This window comes from Anopheles maculipalpis, chromosome 2RL (genome assembly GCF_943734695.1).
Source record: "Anopheles maculipalpis chromosome 2RL, idAnoMacuDA_375_x, whole genome shotgun sequence".
Taxonomy (NCBI): Eukaryota; Metazoa; Arthropoda; class Insecta; order Diptera; family Culicidae; genus Anopheles; species Anopheles maculipalpis.
Genome location: NC_064871.1, coordinates 33,576,313 through 33,595,385, shown reverse-complemented (window position 1 = coordinate 33,595,385; position 19,073 = coordinate 33,576,313). Strand labels below are relative to the sequence as shown.

Genomic DNA, 19,073 nt, shown 5'->3' with positions numbered 1-19,073 from the left:
CTCTGCTGGCGGAGAGCAAAGCAAGAGCACTCGGATTTAATGTTGCATCGGTTGCATCGGTCGTTTCCCGTCATCAACACAACCTCCGTGCGGCCAGCAGTGGGAAACGGCCACTTTTCGATATTACCGCACTCGCTCGTAAAATCGGCCGCGTAACTAACAGTCGTTCGCTTTCTCCCTGCAATGTGACTGCGAAAAAAAAAACACGATTCCATCCGTAGGGTAGAGCGCCGAAAGGACCCGGTGTAGTGCTCGAAGAAGGGGTGTAATTGCAAAACGGGCGTTTGCTCCGATTCCAAATTGCATATCCAAGGGTAGGAGGCCAGCCTGACTGTGGCAGTTAGACAGTGGCCACGTAACGTGAATCGGTCAACTACATCGGAGTCTTCTTAGGCGCTGAAAAAAGCCGTACATTAGGAAAATGGCTCCCCTTCTACATGCGGGGCGTTCCAGTGCCCTGTTAACCATGGCATACTGGGTGGCTCGATGTAAATGTCGACATCGTGGGAGGTTTATGTTGCGGAGGGATGGATAGCGGTTTGTTGTTTCCATCTCCATCGCCAACACACAGACACACAACCACTCACCATCACAGTTCACACCAAGCTGAAGTTGCAGCATTAGCTGGCGAATATGATCACACGATCGTATTATGTCATCAGTCGGGGAGACGCACTAGGCTTACTAAGTTGGAATGACGTTTGCAATGCAAAAATGCAATGAATGGCTAATTTTGTAGAACAGGTGCATTGTCGATGGCTTGAATGCTATTAGTTATAACAGGAATAATACGTGAATGCATAATAGCCATTCAAAAGCGCAGCAATAACAGTAAAGTACCGATGGCAGGCTCCCTAACTATCGAGATGAATTTACAGGGGATTTCAGACGATATTACAACATCATCAAATATTACCAGCAGAAAAATCAGGTTATATACATCTTAATAGGATACCATATCAGATATTATCGCAACATAAGTCTCAAGGAGAAACTACTAATATGTAAACGTGATTTTTATAGTTATTTTTGTTTGTATGACTAAAAAGAAGTTTATAGTATTTTATTTACAATTGAATATGACGGTCCAGTGCCGTATTGTCAGAAGTTTATAGTAATTTCCTGAAAAAATTGACATCAGAAAATATGTCAAACCATGGACTAAAATCAACTTTTTGTCGACTGATGATTGATTCTTTAATACATTTATGACTACATATTGTAAACGTTTCGGGTGAAGACAAAATACAGAGTTACCGAAAAACTATAGTATCACACAACTAATCTACTTGGTAACGGGTTATCCATCATCAGTAAACCCAGGAACTTTAAGAAACAATTTTTTTTTGTTTATTCTCAAAGTCCTTCGCAAAAACATTTTCATTTTTCATCAACCATGAAACCAAACTGATCACACAAACAATGTAAACTTAATTTGAAATTCATCAATATGCTTACTTAAATACCTCATTTCAATTCTCATCCCAGGCAGATGACTTTACTGTGACGTTCGATAATACAAACGATCCGGTTTCAAGTGTACTATAAAACTAGTACAGTTTAGCGTCATTCTTATTCACTCGTCCATTGCCATGCCACAGGTGCGGATCATCATTGCTCAACTGCTTGCAGTAGCGGTTCTGGTGAGTTGTTCTTGCTACGTGTGTCGTTGCAAAAAAAATCTATTTCTACTCTTATTTCCTTCACAAACTCAAGACCCAACCATTGCTGGCGGCACCTATATTCTGGTTTCTTCCGTGGAGCTTCCCTTCCCTTTCCACCACCACCTCATCCTCAACAACCGGGACGTCGTCCGCATCCTCATCGAACGGTGCTTCGAATTCTTCCAACGTGTCGGTGGCAATCGGAAACCGCGTCAATACTTCGACCGGCCTAGATGATTACGGTACGAACATAACGAACGTACAGATAAACGTCAACCGTATGCGGCGTGCTGTCACCGATGAGGATTTGGTCCGGCTTGGGCGTAGACTAACCCGTCAGACCGGCACTAATGGTTCGGCGAGTGAATCGATAATTTCGATTGGTGAGCATACGATTCGGTTACCGGCCAACATATCCAATCTCACCGTCAATACCTATCTGATAAATGGAATCACTGAAGATACTATGAAGTGGTCAGATAGTGGTAGTATGGTCATAAATACTAACGAAGCATCAACTCCATTGCTTACGGCTTATAGTATTTTTAAGAATTTTTTATCCTCCTTCTTTGGGAAACAAACGTCACAAGGGTAGTGAGTGCTAGTGAAAACCGAAGAGACCTAGCTATAGGATCATGAATTTGTTTCAGACTCCATGCAAAAACCGTCCCAAAGATCCTTCTTTTCAATTTTCGTATACAAATTGCATTTTCATACTAACGATTAGAGGAATACATTTTAATCTTAACTAGCCCGGAAATATGCGTCAGCAAAAACTTCTCTCACAACACAACGGTGGTCCAACTTTGGTTCTGATCTATTTCCAATCGCCATCCATCGTACAGCACGCTAGCATCACAAGAAAACTTAAAAAAACAGAGCAACAATAAAGTAGAAGAATTTGCAAAGCCGGTCACCGCCAGAAGCACAAGTTGCAGGTGACGAAGCAGTGTGTTCAAAACAAACATCGACGACTAACCCAGGGATAACATACGCGTTGACGTACAAGCGCACATCGTTGCAGAGTTAGAGAAAGCATTAGCAGACGACCGCACTGCTGCTACACGCGGATGCGCTGCTATATTTAGGTGACATGTTAGCCTTTTTTTTTTACTTTTCGAAAAGAAGGAAGCGAATGTCTGCGATCGTACAGTGTATTAAAGATCCCTTAAGTGATCCAACATTGCAGAAAGTGAGTGTGGATGAAAGGTGAGTTGCTTCGAGTGCATAATAATAAACAGAAAATCGACATTGAATAGTTAACTTTGTTAAACTAAATAACAACGCTTAAATTAAAAAAAAACAAGACGCACACGGAAAAGGTACATCGAAACATCGATCCAGATGGGACTGATCGTTCCTTATTTGGTGGTAGCCTCAAGAGGAGCGGTGGCGACCCTCGTAACTATCCAAGCGGAAACTTGTCTGACAACCATCAATCACTCGCATACATCCCGCGGATGATGACCCCTGAGCCAAATCAATGAACAAAACACAACTCCAGGCAGGCACTAGGACCAGTGTTAACCACACACTTGAGTTAAGTGATGCCAATTAAATTCATTCCCTGTTCTGTTCTGCTGCCTGCGTGACGAGACTAGACGACGATGGTACGACGGTTTCCACGGAACACTAGCGCTAAAAGTTGCGACTAGCCACAGAACTTATCCACTACACCCGTACTGGATTGTGCTCTCCGCTTAAACGGCGCATTGGAAGAGATACTGTGGAACACCATGTATCTTTACATTGGCTGCGGTTTGGGATGATAATTTGCCTTCAACTGCTTGCAGTCACGGAAGCATCGGGTTTATTGCGATACAGTCTCAACAGGGAAACCACATCAAGTGGCGGAAAAAACTGGTATCAAGCGTGATATACGAGTTCGACGACAAATCAATTAAAATTATGTCATTTGTGGCTGGTGGTTTTAACGCATTTTTGCATACAAATCTATTGTTTTCTTTTGAAAGACAGACGTATTTTGGAAGACAAATTATGTGCTAAGTAATCTATAATTTGTAGGATATCGCTCGATACATTGTATTTTACAAATCTATTACTTAAATAAACAGTCGAACTGATCCTCTGATACGGTTATGGTACGTTCTCCATAACCTTCAAACTGTACGTAGACAAGATCATGCGGACAATACTCTTGCCGCTATTGACTTGAGGTCTTGTTGACTCAATTGATAATTTTCCCACACACGTCAAGAGGGGTGCGTGGTTGGAGCACACGGCAAAGCAGCACTTGGTGTATTCCATATCTGTCAAATTTTTGGGATGGTTTGTTGGGGAACGCCACGTTCACGACTCGGCGTTTACTAAATTGGACATTGCATTGATGGCACTTACTGTAAACTCAGGTAACCGTAAAAATAACGTCCGTTCTTTTAGCAAAGGTACTTATAAAAAGGCTATTGAGCAAACAGACTTCGTTTTATTTAAACATTCAAAAAATCCAAATCCATTTGATGCCTTCAAGAGGGACAAATATTGCAGACACAAAATACCTTCAATGGCAATACTTCCCTAATGATGGTATTAAAAATCACCAAAATACAACCGTACTGATACACATTTTAGTCTTCCATTAGCCACAATACATAAATAATGTGAACGTAGTCAATTTAAAACATAAATAATTAAAATACCAACACGAACCACCCAGAATACTGCTCAGCGTGGGGTGCAGTTGCTTAGCCATGGCAGTGTGTTTTGTGGCACTAAATTATAATTAACTTCGAACACGTGTATTCGTACCATTTAGCCATACGTTACACTTTCAGCGCGTGCGGGGTATAGTTTATGTTATGGGCCCAAAAATTAGATGCGGAAAATATAAATGTTCCTTCGCTCTGGAGAAAGGAAGATTGAAAGAAAGGAAGAGGGTATATTACGACTGATTGTATCAGGTTTCACAATAAGTATAGATTAAAGTAAGAGAACCGTATGTTTGAGAAGATCTTTTACTCGAAATGTATGCTTCTAAATGTAAGACCCGATGTGCTAAAATTAGTATGATACCGAACTCTCTATCTGTATCTGTTTTCGAAAATTCCTTTGGTATTTTTCAAAAATAAAATGCAACTACCACTCATCAGTACGTGGTCAATATTTATCATTTTGAAGTACGCATGCAGCCAGACGAACACACAACACTTCCGAGCAAAGTTAATATGCAAAACTGCACTTGCACAGGAAACCGAACCCCCGTTCGTAGTCACGGAAAAAGTTGCAGTATAGTCAACAAGACACGGTGTTTGTGCTTTCACTTTCTGCAAACACCCAACCATCTGGTACGCATCGATACGAGGATGAGGATGAAGTCACTTAACCCGTTTGGCTTACCTGTGAAAGAAAATAAAAGCATAGAGAAAACGTCGTTAGCCAAACATAGCTACAGAGGTGATAATAAAGCTTGGATTAGAGTAAATTATATCCGATTAATTTGATGGTGTTAATTTTTATTAGTTGTTAACAATACAATAAGCTATGGTTCTATTCAGTGTAATACAACGAATATAGTACATCGAATTTAAGGTGTGTCCAGTCATAATCAGAGCATCTTGTAGCTTGATAATAATAATTTACTATTAAATAGCTGACAAGAACTAATAAGTAGTTGGATCTAAACTTAAGATACATAAATGTGCATCTGGAGTTATTCAAATATTTCGACTGTATGCAAAGTCGCTCTTGCTACTGCTATTAGATTGAACGCTGACCAGAGCGAGCTTGGAATGTCACTGCTGGACTGCACTGGAAAACACTGTACGCAGGCGAATCCATGTTTGTGCTGTTCAAATAACTCGGCTCGTTTTGTTACAGTCCAGACCCGCAAATCATGAGGTCAACAAAAATACCAGAACACACCACAATAGCCGAAATTAGGATGGAACCAATCAACATAGAAGCAATAGTTACAGCAATAGCTCCGGCCAAAAAACAATCACCTTTACAACACCATCAGCAGCACCTACGCTCTAACAACTCACCCACAACCGAGCATACCCGGGATAAGGCAAATAATATGAGATAAATAAATAAAATAAATAAATGCAAAAAACTGCATTAAAATGGATAAACAAGTAAAATCTGTGTTTATGCATTTCCGTTCAAAACAATTTCCCCTTTTTAACAACTGCAGCTTATTTATCAACTGTTTTATCTTCGAGAAATAGCATTTTCTACTCCATTAACTCGCGATTTCCGGTTGTGGAAATTGAAAATCTTCTTGACTCAACGACCTACTAGGTCCGGTCGAAAACTTCACCTATCTCGGACCGAAAGTCAGCACCGAAAACAGCATAAAAACGGAGTTGCGCAGGAGCCTGAGGAAACAAACTGGGACTGTATCGTACCTTTATAGTCCCAGTACTCGCATACGCCTTCGAGACAAGGACCCTGTAGAAAACCGACGAAGGAAGATGCTCAGAAGGATCGTTTGCCCCGTATGTGTAGTAAGTAAGTACTGGCCCCTGATAAGTAAGTAAGTAAGGTCATGTCGAATGGCATTTTAGACTCATCGATACTACACAGTTGGATTATCAATTCAATTAATATTACTGCGACGAAACGGTCCGCATGGGATTTGAACCTCGGTCCTGCCGTATAATGACCGGTACCGCTGTCGCTTCACCATCGGACGCGCCCTTGAAGTTAGATTTTTTAAATTTATTTGTTAAAATATTTATTTTATTGCGTCGTACCGTCAGATTTTAGCTGAAAATGTTAGATATATTTTCTGTATTTTTTGTTTCTTATATCATAATTGCTTTCATACTTCATATAATAATACAATTCAAGTATTTGTTAGTTTGAAGGATGTCATGCTCTTGGCGAAAAAAATACTTTTGCAAATAATTCCTTTCAAAAAAATACTTTTGCAAATAATTCCTAATAATAATCCAAAAGAGAATATCACACACCGATGAAAATGTAATGCATTGCAATTTTATCCACCAAATGGAACAAATGGAATTCTCCAATCAAAACAACCATGTGAACTACTAAACTTGACACCAATATAACCCAACTAAAAGAAGATACCGGATTTTTTTTATAAAAAGAAACACTATCACGCGTGAATTTTAGCCAACGTAGGAAGTTTTTATGTTTCAGCCTAGCATGTTTATGGAACGAAATCAACGGTACCCCGGTGGGACATCACGTGAAAAATATCGATTCGACAAACGAAAGAGAAACAACATACACCACTTCGGTAGCAGTCTGAACCAGTTGTTTCGATGCTCCCGACAAAAAAGGACTCTAAATTATTGATTTTAAAAGTCAAAATAAAAGAAATTGCAAAGTAGATTTTTTTTTCTATTATCGGCAGTTCATTTGCCGAAAACAAAAAACCAAGAACCGAACGAAAATTGTTGTGTGGAAATTTGAACCAGGTCGTTGCGGGCATGACAGTTTACTTTCAACACAACAGCAAAATAAAGAAATCGAAAACACTGTTCTACCAAACACACACACCCACCCCTCCGTGTGACAAGGAGATTTCCATCGGTGGTTGAAATTGCTTTTTAGTACGATATTGGTTTTACTAGTTTTTTTTTTGTCGCCATTATTCTGTTCTGGGGCACGTTCGTAATCACACTATCACAAGTACTCTCGGCAGAAAAAAAACAAACAAACAGGACCAAACGAAGTCTACCATAATCGATCGAAATCAACTTGCGTCCCCGACGGTATAGAATGGCATTTGTGGGCCGTAGCATAGAAACTGGAACAAATAAACAAATACAAAAAAGGAGACTCCACGATATACTTTCGATTGCATTCGATTATCGTTTGGAAGCCATTTCGCTGGCTATGCCAACATGAGCACCATCCGGAGAGTTCAAATCTAACTGATTTAGTTCTATTTACTCAAAGTGTTTAGTTTTTAGTTTTATTTAGTTTGAACAACCTTATGATTATTTATTTAAAGCATATATTTAGTATATATTTAGTGGTTCTGTTGTCAGTGTTTGCAGCAATACCGCACTGATACGGGTATGGACCTACACCTCCTCCTGAAGGTTAATATAGGATCTCCATAGGATAGGAGGGTCGGGGGGTAGGGTGAGGTGCGATGGTTAGCGTCTGTTCTCCATGTTAGGAGCGGCTGGTTGACCCTTCTGTCCTGGCATCCGAAGGGACATTAAGCAAGGATGCGTAGGCCCTCCGACGACACAGGAGGTTGGGGGAGAGGCCTTGCAAGCCACCCCTAGAAAACAACTACCGCAACAAAAAGTCAACAACAGAAAATACCGCACCGGACCAATCGATACAGACCCCCACATGTAAAAAGGAATTGCCCTTACATCTGATGGAAGTACCCGAATCCTGTTAGATGAGGTCCAGGTCCGCAGCTTCGAGTTAGTAGCACTTCAGGAGATGCGCTGGAAGGGTACAAAGGTGCGCCAGTACCGTAGCAACTGCACAATCTACCAAAGTGGTGGAGAAACGCCTGAGCTCGGTTCGGCGTTCATGGCGCTAGGTGCGATAGAACAACGGCTGATTCGGATGGTGGCCAGTCAACGAATGTGCAGGTTAAGAATCCGTGGCAGGTTCTTCAATCTGAGCATCATAAATGTGCACAGTCTGCACCTTGGGAGCACCGATGACGAGAAGGAGCTCTTCTGTACGCAGCTGGAAAGGGAGTATGACCGCTGCCCACAACATGATGTGAAGATCGTCATCGGAGATCTTAATGCTCAGGTCGGACGGGAGGAGGCATATAAATTAACAATTCAGGAAGCTTCAACGTCCACCAGCTGAAAAACGATAACGGCTTCAGGCTCATCAGTTTTGCCTCCTCCAAGCACATGAGCATTTTCCAGCACGCACCTCGGTTCAGTTACACCTGGAGATCAACAATACAAACCTGTTCCCAAATCGACCACGTTCTAATAGACGGTAGGCACTTCTCGGATATTATCGACGTGAAAACGTACAGAGGCGCAAACGTCGACTCGGACCATTTCTCCTGGTAATGGTAAAGCTGTGCCAGAAACTCTCCGTGTTCAACGGCCATGTCACGACGAAGTGCTCTTTAAAAGAGGCCAGGCTAACAAGATGCTGATGATGATTTGATATCTCAGAACCTTTAGTCCTTTAAACACCTTTAACAATTGTTTTCTAGAATAATAAATCTTCCAATAACTTTAAAAATGTAGCCACACTACGATAAAAGGGAATAGTTTTAATTAAAGTTTTCACAAGAAACAATTGTAGCGCGGTACAACAGTAAGACACACGCCTTCCTTCCACCATCCTACTTCGCAGCAAACCCTTTAAAGCCATCGTCACGTGAAGCAGAGGCTTCAGGATTGTGATTACGGCAACGCGAAGGTCACGAGAAGGAAACCCATTAAATCTTTCCATCCGCCCTGCCTTCCTTCGACGGGTAAAATCGTACGTCACGATCTCTCGGATAGTGAACATGGGATTTCAAAATGAGATTGATTGCAAATTACTCGGCGATAGCATCAGCTGTAGAGTGGACGCACATCCATCTCTAACGTCTGTAACGTGATTGCATAAGTTGCGACTAAAATAAATTAATCCTTCCTCGTAAGGCTGGCTGGTAATGAGACAGGCAGCTGGAGCTATTGAACGGTAAATTCCTTGCTTTGACAGTTACTCCACAGTCTATGTTAAATGAATTTCTTCGTATAACAAACTGTTTTTAAATTAACTTGATTTAATGACGTGGATACCGAGAGTAATTTTAAAAGGCCATCGATCTCTTGAAAGTGTGCGTCATAATAGCAGAGCCGATGTCGGAAAGTTTACTTCCGATAATTTTAAATGGCACAACCGGATTCGTAAAATGAAGAACCTCTGTTCAACCATCACCCAGCACATTAGCGACGAGAAGCCGTTGTGGTTGGTGTGGTTCACCCGCACCATCTCAACCATCTCATGAAACTGATAAAGAAGATAGTGTAGTGTGTGCATAAAAGCATCAAAATTAGGGGAAAAAAAGTGAAAGATTACTCGGCGGTAGCTCGTTTGTTCGATTTCACCATCTCGTAATTATGACAACTCTAATGGTAATTTTGCGTTTTTTTGTCTATCTTCTTTGACTTGAATTAAAGGAGGGAGGCATTAAAGAAATATACGTTAACCTACGGAAGGAAACTGAGAAAAAGCTACCACCACCAAGTCAGACAATAATTGCAATAAAAGCCCACGAAAAGCTTCTTCGATTTTCCAACGAACCGCGGTATCCGATAGCCCAAAGGAAATGTACCGAAAACTAGAGAGGACAATATCAAACGGCCAACGCGTATTTTCCAACCCAAGAATTTCAACATTTGGCCAGCCAAGCTACAGCTGTGTGGGCTCAACAACAACGCTGACCTTGGCCTGCATTTCTTTTCGTACCGTTTTGAGACGGTCCCCTCTCACTGATCGTCAAGCCGTCGTTGGTGGACTATGGACGGCCCATTACCATTTCTCCACAAGCCAGAGGCGTAAACCGATTTCTTCGATAAACCGGCACCGCAGCAATTTGACCTTCGCCCAAGAAACCGTTTTGTGTATGCCTCTAAAATATTATACACAGTGTCAAAACCAAGCCTCTTCATGGTCTACGTCAGCAGATGAGCCGCACCAACCACAACCACTTTTTCCCGAGGGCGATGCAAATTAATTGACCTTTACAAAAGATTCGATGGGGATCGGTCCGATGAACCGTATCGTACGAGGTGTGTGTATTTATGCAAAGTACTCGAGGTCCGAAAGGAAATAAGCGTGAAGGAAAGATGGGTACCGGGCAGATCAGTGCCCGTTTATTAGTGGATTGAGCACCAGCAAACAACAACAACAACAAAACAAAAACCGGACGTCGATGATGATGTAGTCATACGGTTGCATATGTCTGCACTTCAGGTGAATGAAGGAAAGGAAAGGAATACAACCAAAACTTTAACTTTTGAAGGTCTAGCCCAAGTTGTGGACGAACGTGAAGAGTCTTTCCATTGATTATGAAACCGGTCAACCAGTCTGCGCCTGTGAATGGAGAGCACTCTGTTGGGGAAGGTGTGCTCGAAGTAACCACACGTGAGACACGTGATTGTGTTTGATGTTTTAAAGCTTAATTTATGCATCCGAAAAATGAGTGAGAAGTGTCCGCTAGGATGTACAAAGTCGCTCATAAGCTGTTGCATACATCCACCCAAAATAAAAAGGTCACGCGCCGGATTGAGGATTAATTTGATAGTTACTAAAGTTCTAACAGAAATCTAACTTCAGCTGGAAAAAGTCAAATATTTTGACCAACGTTTGACATTTTAGATACCATTTCAGTTGTTTGGCTACGTGGCACAAACCAACAACATTTTTGCAAGAATAATTGGCTGAAAACTGAATAAAACTCAAACCTAGATAACTAAGTACCTTTTGAGGAAAAATCTCTTTTGTGGAATTTGAAGCCGCAAGACCCTCCTTGTAGAGCGCAGTCGAGAATATCGACGGACGAACGGGCACTGAAATCAGAGAAGTGTTGGCTACCAGTGACCTCCCCTACATGAGGCTCATCTTTCGATTCGCCAGAGATAACGGTCTTGTCCTATGATTCCGAATCCCGATCGTCCTTCCAATCCGATAATCCTTTTCAGTTACATGTTGTGTTGTCTTTGTTTTCTGTGTTTTTTGTAGTGCCACGGGTGATGCGTTGACGGCTCAACGGTGCTCGAGGACGGTTGCAACTCTTCGGTAAAAAGGAGGAAGGCGTATTCCATAGTACAGTGTTCTCTAATCCAGTCCAGCTTTGACACAACGAGTTTGACAGCGTTGGCGTTGGGTTCGGGGTGTTTGGCGGGTTCATTCTCAAGTCTTCATTCTTGCTACTAGCGGGATGGAACTTGTCGATCACTCTTAGATTGGACGCTGACCAGAGCGAGCTTGGAATGTGGACTGCAGTGAAAAACACTGTACGCAGGCGAATCCATGTTTTTGCTGTTCAAATAACTCGGCTCGTTTTGTTATAGTCCAGACCCGCAATTCATGAGGTACCAACCCCCCAACCAACCAATAATAGCCCCAATACACCACAATAGCCGAACTGAAAGTACTCAACCCTCATCAATAGAACAGCCGCACCAAAACTATCCGATCACCAAATACATCTATACATCTCTTTTGCTTTGTTCATTTGTTAAAAATCTTTTCCCATGCTCTAGAAAATAAAAATCCAGAGCATCCGGTAACATGAGCTTATCGTTTCGTCAAATAAATATAATCAATGATTTTGTCAGTGCCTTTGAATGTATTTTTTAATATTTTTGCTAGAAAATGTGCTAACAGTATATCAGAAACAAAACATCAACACAAGAAAATTAACTCAGGTCGTCATCGTTGAGTCCATTGCTAGTTCATCTCCCAAACCCTGTATTGGTTGAGTTTCTTTTCCTAGTTGGCTTAACGACCTTCTAGGTCACGCCGACTGAATCGCCGATCGAATGGCTTACTAAACATTCTGATACGACCGTAATTGTATAATCATTCCTCAATCAGGCGTGGGATATGGGTGAATACTGGCGCCGCTGCCGCCTCTACCACCGGACCATTCTCGGGGTTGAGTTTCTACTACTAATAAATTAACCTCTGAACATAAACCATAAAAATAATAGAAAAAAGGCATAATTCTATGTAGCAGTGGATAAATTATATTACTACAGAACAGGATGGAAAAAATCAATCCTACAAATTTTCGCATAAGAAATATATTGCTTTCCATATCCAACTTCACTAGAATATTCTTTGCAGAAGCATAGAACTGGTATGAAGTATTAGTTTGCAACATATAAACAAACATAATTACCTATATAAAATACGACTACGACAAAAAGATCATGAAACAGATTTTAAAAAACAATATACGAAAAATTGCGTTTATTTCACGAAAAACCCCACACATAACGCTTTAAATAAGCTTGGCTGGCTTGGCTTGGCGAAAAATGTGTACATAGCATTTCCAAAGAAAATGCATCCGCATTTTACCCCTTACATGTGGGATGCGAAACACATAAACAATCGAGAAACCGGATCATTTGCTTTGACGCTTGCCTGTATTTTCTTTTGAAATACACACCCAAAGCAAAAAAAAAGGGGTTTCAAAAAACAAAAATACAACGAAATAACGTCTGGTCTAATTTCCCGAGCACGGGGGACATCAGAGTGAAATGTGCGATTTTCTCGGTACTACCGTTAACCATCGTTTATGTAGGTCACTTCCGGTGCTGGTATGGCAGGGTGGCAAACGGCCTGCAAGGCAAAAATCTCGTTCTCGTTCCCTTTTCGAAACAATGCCATTTTCTTCCACCCACTACCCTCCGGATTCGGATTTGTGTGAAGAAAATTGCACTTTTACCATCCTCCTCTCCCTGCCGTCGTATTTGGCATTTTTATTTTTACTTTAACGTTAACCGACCACCCCGTGGCGCAGTGTCATGTGACGGGGTAGAAATGCTCACCCTATTCTTAGCAGTTATCCGTCCAAAGCATCACTCACGGTGGCTCTATGTATTATAACTCACTGAATATCAACTGCAATTCTTCTGCAAGTGGTTGAGCACGATTGAGGAGAAAGGTAGGAAAGCATTTTTAGTCACAATAGGTCGAGCAGGGAATCGGTGGATAGTAGAAGCCTTCGAGCGTAATTTTGCGGTAAATAAACTCCAAAGCGCTGTATTCCAACATAAAAATGGTGTGACCTTTATTAAAAAAATGATAAAAATTGCTAATTTGTGTCATCGGGTGCATCACGTATTAGCAAACGAACGGTTAACTCAAGCAAGCGAGGCATAACAGACCAAAAAGCCTTTCTAAACGTTATGCATTCGTCTGTTTCGTTCTGTCCTGTTTAGTCTTACCGTGGTTGCATATGTTGTTGGAGGCAACGGTTTTCGACACAATCCAATGACTGCGCCGATTGGCCAGCACACACTAAGGTACAACACCCTCAATCGATGTACATACAGGGTCTCGACAGGGCAAAATGGAAGACAACATAAATCGTACCATTACAATGTGGCTACACGAGTACGACTCCATCAGATCAATTGGCGCGACGGTAAATAGGCTCGAAGCAGACTTAGAAGGTGACTCACAAACTTCTAGTCCAACCAAAGGGCTTTGTTTGTATGATTTTGAATATAATTTTAGTGCTTTACGGTGTACCTGAACCGCTCTTTATTATTAGTAATCTATGATTACTGCTTCATAAATACTCACTTAGCAATTACTTTATGCAAGACTTTTGTTGCTAGAGAATAACACAATTATAGCAGCCAATTATATCATTTGCAAAAATTGTAGACTAAACGAGATTATGAAAGACAATAAATCAATGCAAAAGCATCCAGTCTAATTGGTCGATGTAATAATTCATTAATCAATTCCCGAAAAAAATTAACAATGCTGCGGCGGCTGGTTACTCTGCCATAAAGCTGCTCGAGGATTGCATTTATAGGTTGCACCATGCTGTGCAAGTTCACTAAAGCTGTGGTTGGAAAATCACCCCGAGAGAGAGAGAGAGATAGAGAGGGCGCTTGGGTAGGGAAAAAGGTGAGGAGGAAAAGTTTTGCAATCATCCGGCGAAGGCGTAACATCTTTCAACCGTGACAGAGGTGACGTTAATGCTGTGTGTGTGCTGCGGACAGAGGGGAAAAAAAACGGAAAACCAGTGGAAAACAAACAGTGAGGAATTTAAGCGACCCCCACTCCCCCAAGCGGTCGCCGCTGTGGCAGATTCGTTACGGCATGTTGAAAGTCAACTAACTAGGAGGCACCGTAACCTTCTTGGTAAGTTAGTTGGAACCCTTTAGCTCGGACAAAACAGAAAACCTCCGATGGCAAACAACTCCTTGACGGGGTAGAACAAAAGCGCAGCATTTATTGTTGAGCTTTCGGGAATATATGCTCCAAACATAGCTAATTGAAACCATTTTCATCGAGAGCGGAAATGAGTATCATGAGCCACCGTCGTGTTTCATGGTCGACATAGACTTTCTATTTCAATGCACACACACACACACACATCAAGCGCACCGATCAGCAGGATCAGCCGGTCCGACCGGGCGATATTGCTTGCAAGCGATAGCTGATCGCCCCAAAAACCGTTGCCCAAAAAAGACCTCGTCTACCGGACGAAGCATTTTTCACGTTTTCACTATTGCTTCACATCATTCAAGTTGAAAGGGGGGCGTGTTGGGGGTCTCACGCACAAACCAAGACTGGACAGAGACCGTGTTACTTCACTTCTTGAAAAAAAAACCGCGGGCAATATAAATGCCAGTTTGGCGGAATATGTGGTGCGGGTGGGCCGCCTTCGGTTACGGTGGATGCTTTGGCAAGCCGAGTCTTTTTTGCTCTCCCTTCAACACCAGTGGTAATGGTGCTCCACAAAAAAGAAAAGCCAAGCCAGAAGACGAGACACGACCGACTGACGGTCAAACGATGTTATGTAACCGAACTTAGAAGCTAAACAACGCGTCTCACTCTTTATTCCTGACAGGTTCAGCTCGTTTTGTTGAAGAGTGGCGAAGACGAAACCCGATTTGTGGGGATAAATGACACCTTCTCGCGCGTACCTTAAAGCAATGGCTGCAACAGCTTTCTGGAAGGAATTATGCTGGAACTCATACATGTAACAAAGAGGAGATATGGATTCGTACCAGAGCTTGCCTGCCGGTGGCTATGCAACTAACGCTTAATGACTCATGCTAAACATTATGCACAACACACTCTACGTGTGATTGGTATGGTTGCCAGCGACGAAACCACTACTAAATAAGAACGTAAGAGGCAGTGTTGTTGCGGTTGTATTTGTTTATGTTAGGTGTATGATGCAAGTGAATGGGTACTTTTACTCCATTTTCTGTTTGATTATCTTTAGTGAGACGATTTAGTGAACAGTTTACTATAGTTTTATTCTTAAATAACGTAATTTTAAAAGGTTCGTTATATTACCAAAATTAATTGAACGCTTGTATCTTTACTCTAGAAAAGGTTAAACACGTCCCAACTCAACCAGAGAAACCAAGATCTCACTCCCTTTAACGTAACGGAAACCCGAGAGACGGGACCCAAACGCGGAAGTTGCGTGCTTTTGCGATTCGTCACGCGATTCACACCAAAAAGGGTAAAGGGTTGTTGTTTGAAACGATCGCCATCAACGAAATGGGAAGAAACAGCGTATGCAGATTGGTTGGCTTGCAGTTTCTGTTTGAAAGTTAGGCACCACCACATTATGCAGCTCCCACAAACCATTGAAAGATGTGCGTGAAACAAGAGCCGGAAAATGTGAAACAGGACTGAAGTTCAACAACTGAGTTAAAGAGCATGCACAGTAAGAATCAAAGACACGCGGCGCTGCCCTCCTTTTCACATCACGATTGTAACGAAACTGAGCGTGATCTTCATCTGCTAAAACTTGGCTACGCATGCGCACGTGTAGCTGAGGGTGTAGCTAAGGAGAGAGTGCTTACATATGTTGTCTGCTTGTTTTGGGTGATGATGATCTCTTTCTTTTCCCCGGCCAGAAATGGGAACGGGTTAGCAAATGTCGGTGGAAATAGCAAAACAAACCAGAAAACCACACGCATACACTGTCTTCAAGGAAAGACGTTGAACCGACGAGCATCCGGAGTTCATGATGCGATCGCGCTTTGAAGATGGATTTCCTGCTGGATGGATGTATAGCAGAAGTTTCTGGATGCTGCATGATGATATTTGAAGCTTGGTTTTTACCAAGTGTAGCGTTAAACTCAAACATAATACATACTCAGAGGTACTCAAAAAAATTTAAGATAAACTGGAAGCACCAACACAACTACGATGATTATAGCTACTTGCAGGAGACAGAAAACTAAGATCCACACCTCAAAAAATGTGCAACATACTAATTTCAAAGAACATGCTGCTCGACACAATTGAACTCGAAATTACACTTTTTGGTTCATATGTTCTATCTTCAACCTATCAAAAATGGTTGGCAGTACGCCAGACTTTGAAAATGGGCCAAATGTATTTATTTTTCTCTTGTTTATAAGTGTAAACTACAAACGGGATATAATATACTATACATTTTAACATCTTGCTGTTTAGCAGGCATCCGGAACCGACGGAATCGTAGCCGAATTGGTCAAAAACGGGGGTGCCTTACTAGAAAATGAGGCTCTAATTGGAACCTCGGCATCATCTATCCCATATACAAGAAGGGAGATATGTTACACTGCAACAATTACAGGGGTATTACGGTGTTGAATAACGCCTACATAGTTTTCCCCCTAATCCTTCAGGATAAGCTTGTCCCATTCGTTGAACGGATAATTGGCCTCACCTGTCTCCTATTTAACTTTGCGCTAGAGAGGGCCATCCGTGACTTGGAGGTGAAGACTTCGGGAAACATCTTCTATAAGTCAACCAAGATCCTGGCATACGCTTATGATGGAGACATCATTGGTCTGCGGCTCTCCCATGTAGCAGAGGCCTAACAAAGGTTCGAGCAGGCGGCTGTAAACCTCGGGTTGCAGAGCGAGGCAAAGACCAAATTGATGGTGGCACCAGCATCAGCAGCCCTACGTGTTGGTGATATACGGATAGGTGACCGCAAATTTAAAGTCGTCCAAAACTTCACCTATCTGGGATCAAAAGTCAGCCCGAACCGAAAACAGCATAGAGACGGAGTTGCGCGCTAGGATCCTGACGGCCAGCCGGTCATTCTACAGCTTGAGGAAACATCTCACCTCAAAAACCACCTCAAAAACCTCACCTCGAGCTCACATACGCCTCTTAGATATGGACCCAGTCCAAAACAGGCGAAGCCCTCTTAGACGTATTCGAGAGGAAGATGCTCAGAAGGATCGTTGGCTCCGTATGTGTGGAAGGATAATGGAGGAGCCGCTATAACGACGAGCTGTACGAACTGAACTGTATGACGACCAGGCTGCGATGGGCTGGGGCCAAGTTATACGGATGGCACTGGACGACCCAGCTCAGAAAGTCCGTTTAGGCAGTTTAGACGGACAGAGGAGGACCAGATTGAGGCGGGAGGATGGCGTGGAATCATCCGCGGGACCGTGAGCGGTTCCGGATTCTGCTGCGGCAGGCCAAGACCGCAAAGCGGTTGTAGCGCCTGATAGGTAAGTAAAGTTTATGCGTTTGTACTAATCATAGTAAATACACTAGGCAGAGGTTACAAACAGTTATTAAGGATTCATGTTCTATGAAACCTCTAACGCTTTGTGTCTTAGCTTTGGAACAACAAAACCCCTCGGCTAGATTATCTAGAGTATAGACCTAGGGATGTCTTTTATGCTATGAACGTTACAATTGTATCATGAAAAACACTTTCCAATGCATGATTTACTTAAGAGCGAAAAATCAAATCATGCTCCGTTGAAAGGACACTTTTTAACTATGTCATTTTAAACATTCGCTCAGCTTCAATTCAACCATTTTTTCTCACAGTATCCACATCATAAGACGAATGAATCTAATGCTTGAGAAAAGTGCGCATCGAGAGCGACTACCAACAGTTCAGCAACGCGTCTGACCGGTTACCGGATTTTTTGATACTCGTTTTTTTTGTCAAACTAAATTAGGAATTGCTTGCGTAATTTGTGATGCGCGAAATTGTGGATAGTCAGTTTCTGCCAGTTATTCCACGGCGTAATGACGGAAATGGTTGACTACAGAGATATATTTATCACCCAATTGACTTCGTAGCTGTAGAGGAAGCGTCTGACAATAAGATTGATTAGTTGCTATGTTTTATACAATTAATGTATAATGTACAACTTTATTTGTGCTTTTTTTAATATTTAGAAACGGAAAAATAATGCTGTAAAAACGCATTTTTCAAACATCGCTTCAAACCCTTTTTTTAACCTTATTTAGAAAAAAAAGACGAGAAAAGTATTTCTTGCGAGACGCTCATAAGAAACATAAACCCGAAAGCAAATGTGCTAACAACTGGTGGTTTTTATCAACCCACTAAACAACTCTAAATGGTTGTTCTCATAAGAGGGTAAGTGTAATAAAAAAAAAAACAACGATTCAAATACACCTGCGCCTTGTGAACGGTGGTGGAAAGTCAAGCAGTATGAGCATAAAACCACGCCAAACCGGCGTGCTCAAGCGTCCGTCTTATCGAAAGATTCGAAGTAAAATGTTTATTTTTATCATTTCTCACAACATTTCGTTTCGCCAAACGACGCCGGTACGTTGGATTCCCGTCTTTTATCTCATGCCAGCTTCATCCCACCTCCAAAAAACAAAAAATCGTACACATTTCACAACCGTTTGTGTGTTTTTCTTTCTACAGACTGTTTGTTTCTTTTTTAGAATTTCCTATTCACCGGTAAACCGTGTTTTTCGTTTCAAGAATAGCAAAAA

The 19,073-nt window shown here is 41.9% G+C and overlaps 2 protein-coding genes across 2 annotated transcripts in view; one reads left to right on the top strand and one right to left on the bottom strand.

Moving 5' to 3' along the window:
* LOC126557360 (protein fem-1 homolog CG6966) overlaps positions 1-19,073 on the bottom strand; it is a 182,552-nt gene that overhangs the window by 17,729 nt on the left and 145,750 nt on the right. The window lies entirely within an intron of this gene.
* On the top strand, positions 1,565-2,259 carry LOC126559129 (uncharacterized). The gene is made up of 2 exons (XM_050215244.1): positions 1,565-1,643; positions 1,717-2,259. The coding sequence occupies exons 1-2, from the start codon at positions 1,593-1,595 to the stop codon at positions 2,257-2,259; spliced, it is 594 nt and encodes a 197-aa protein (XP_050071201.1). The 5' UTR covers positions 1,565-1,592.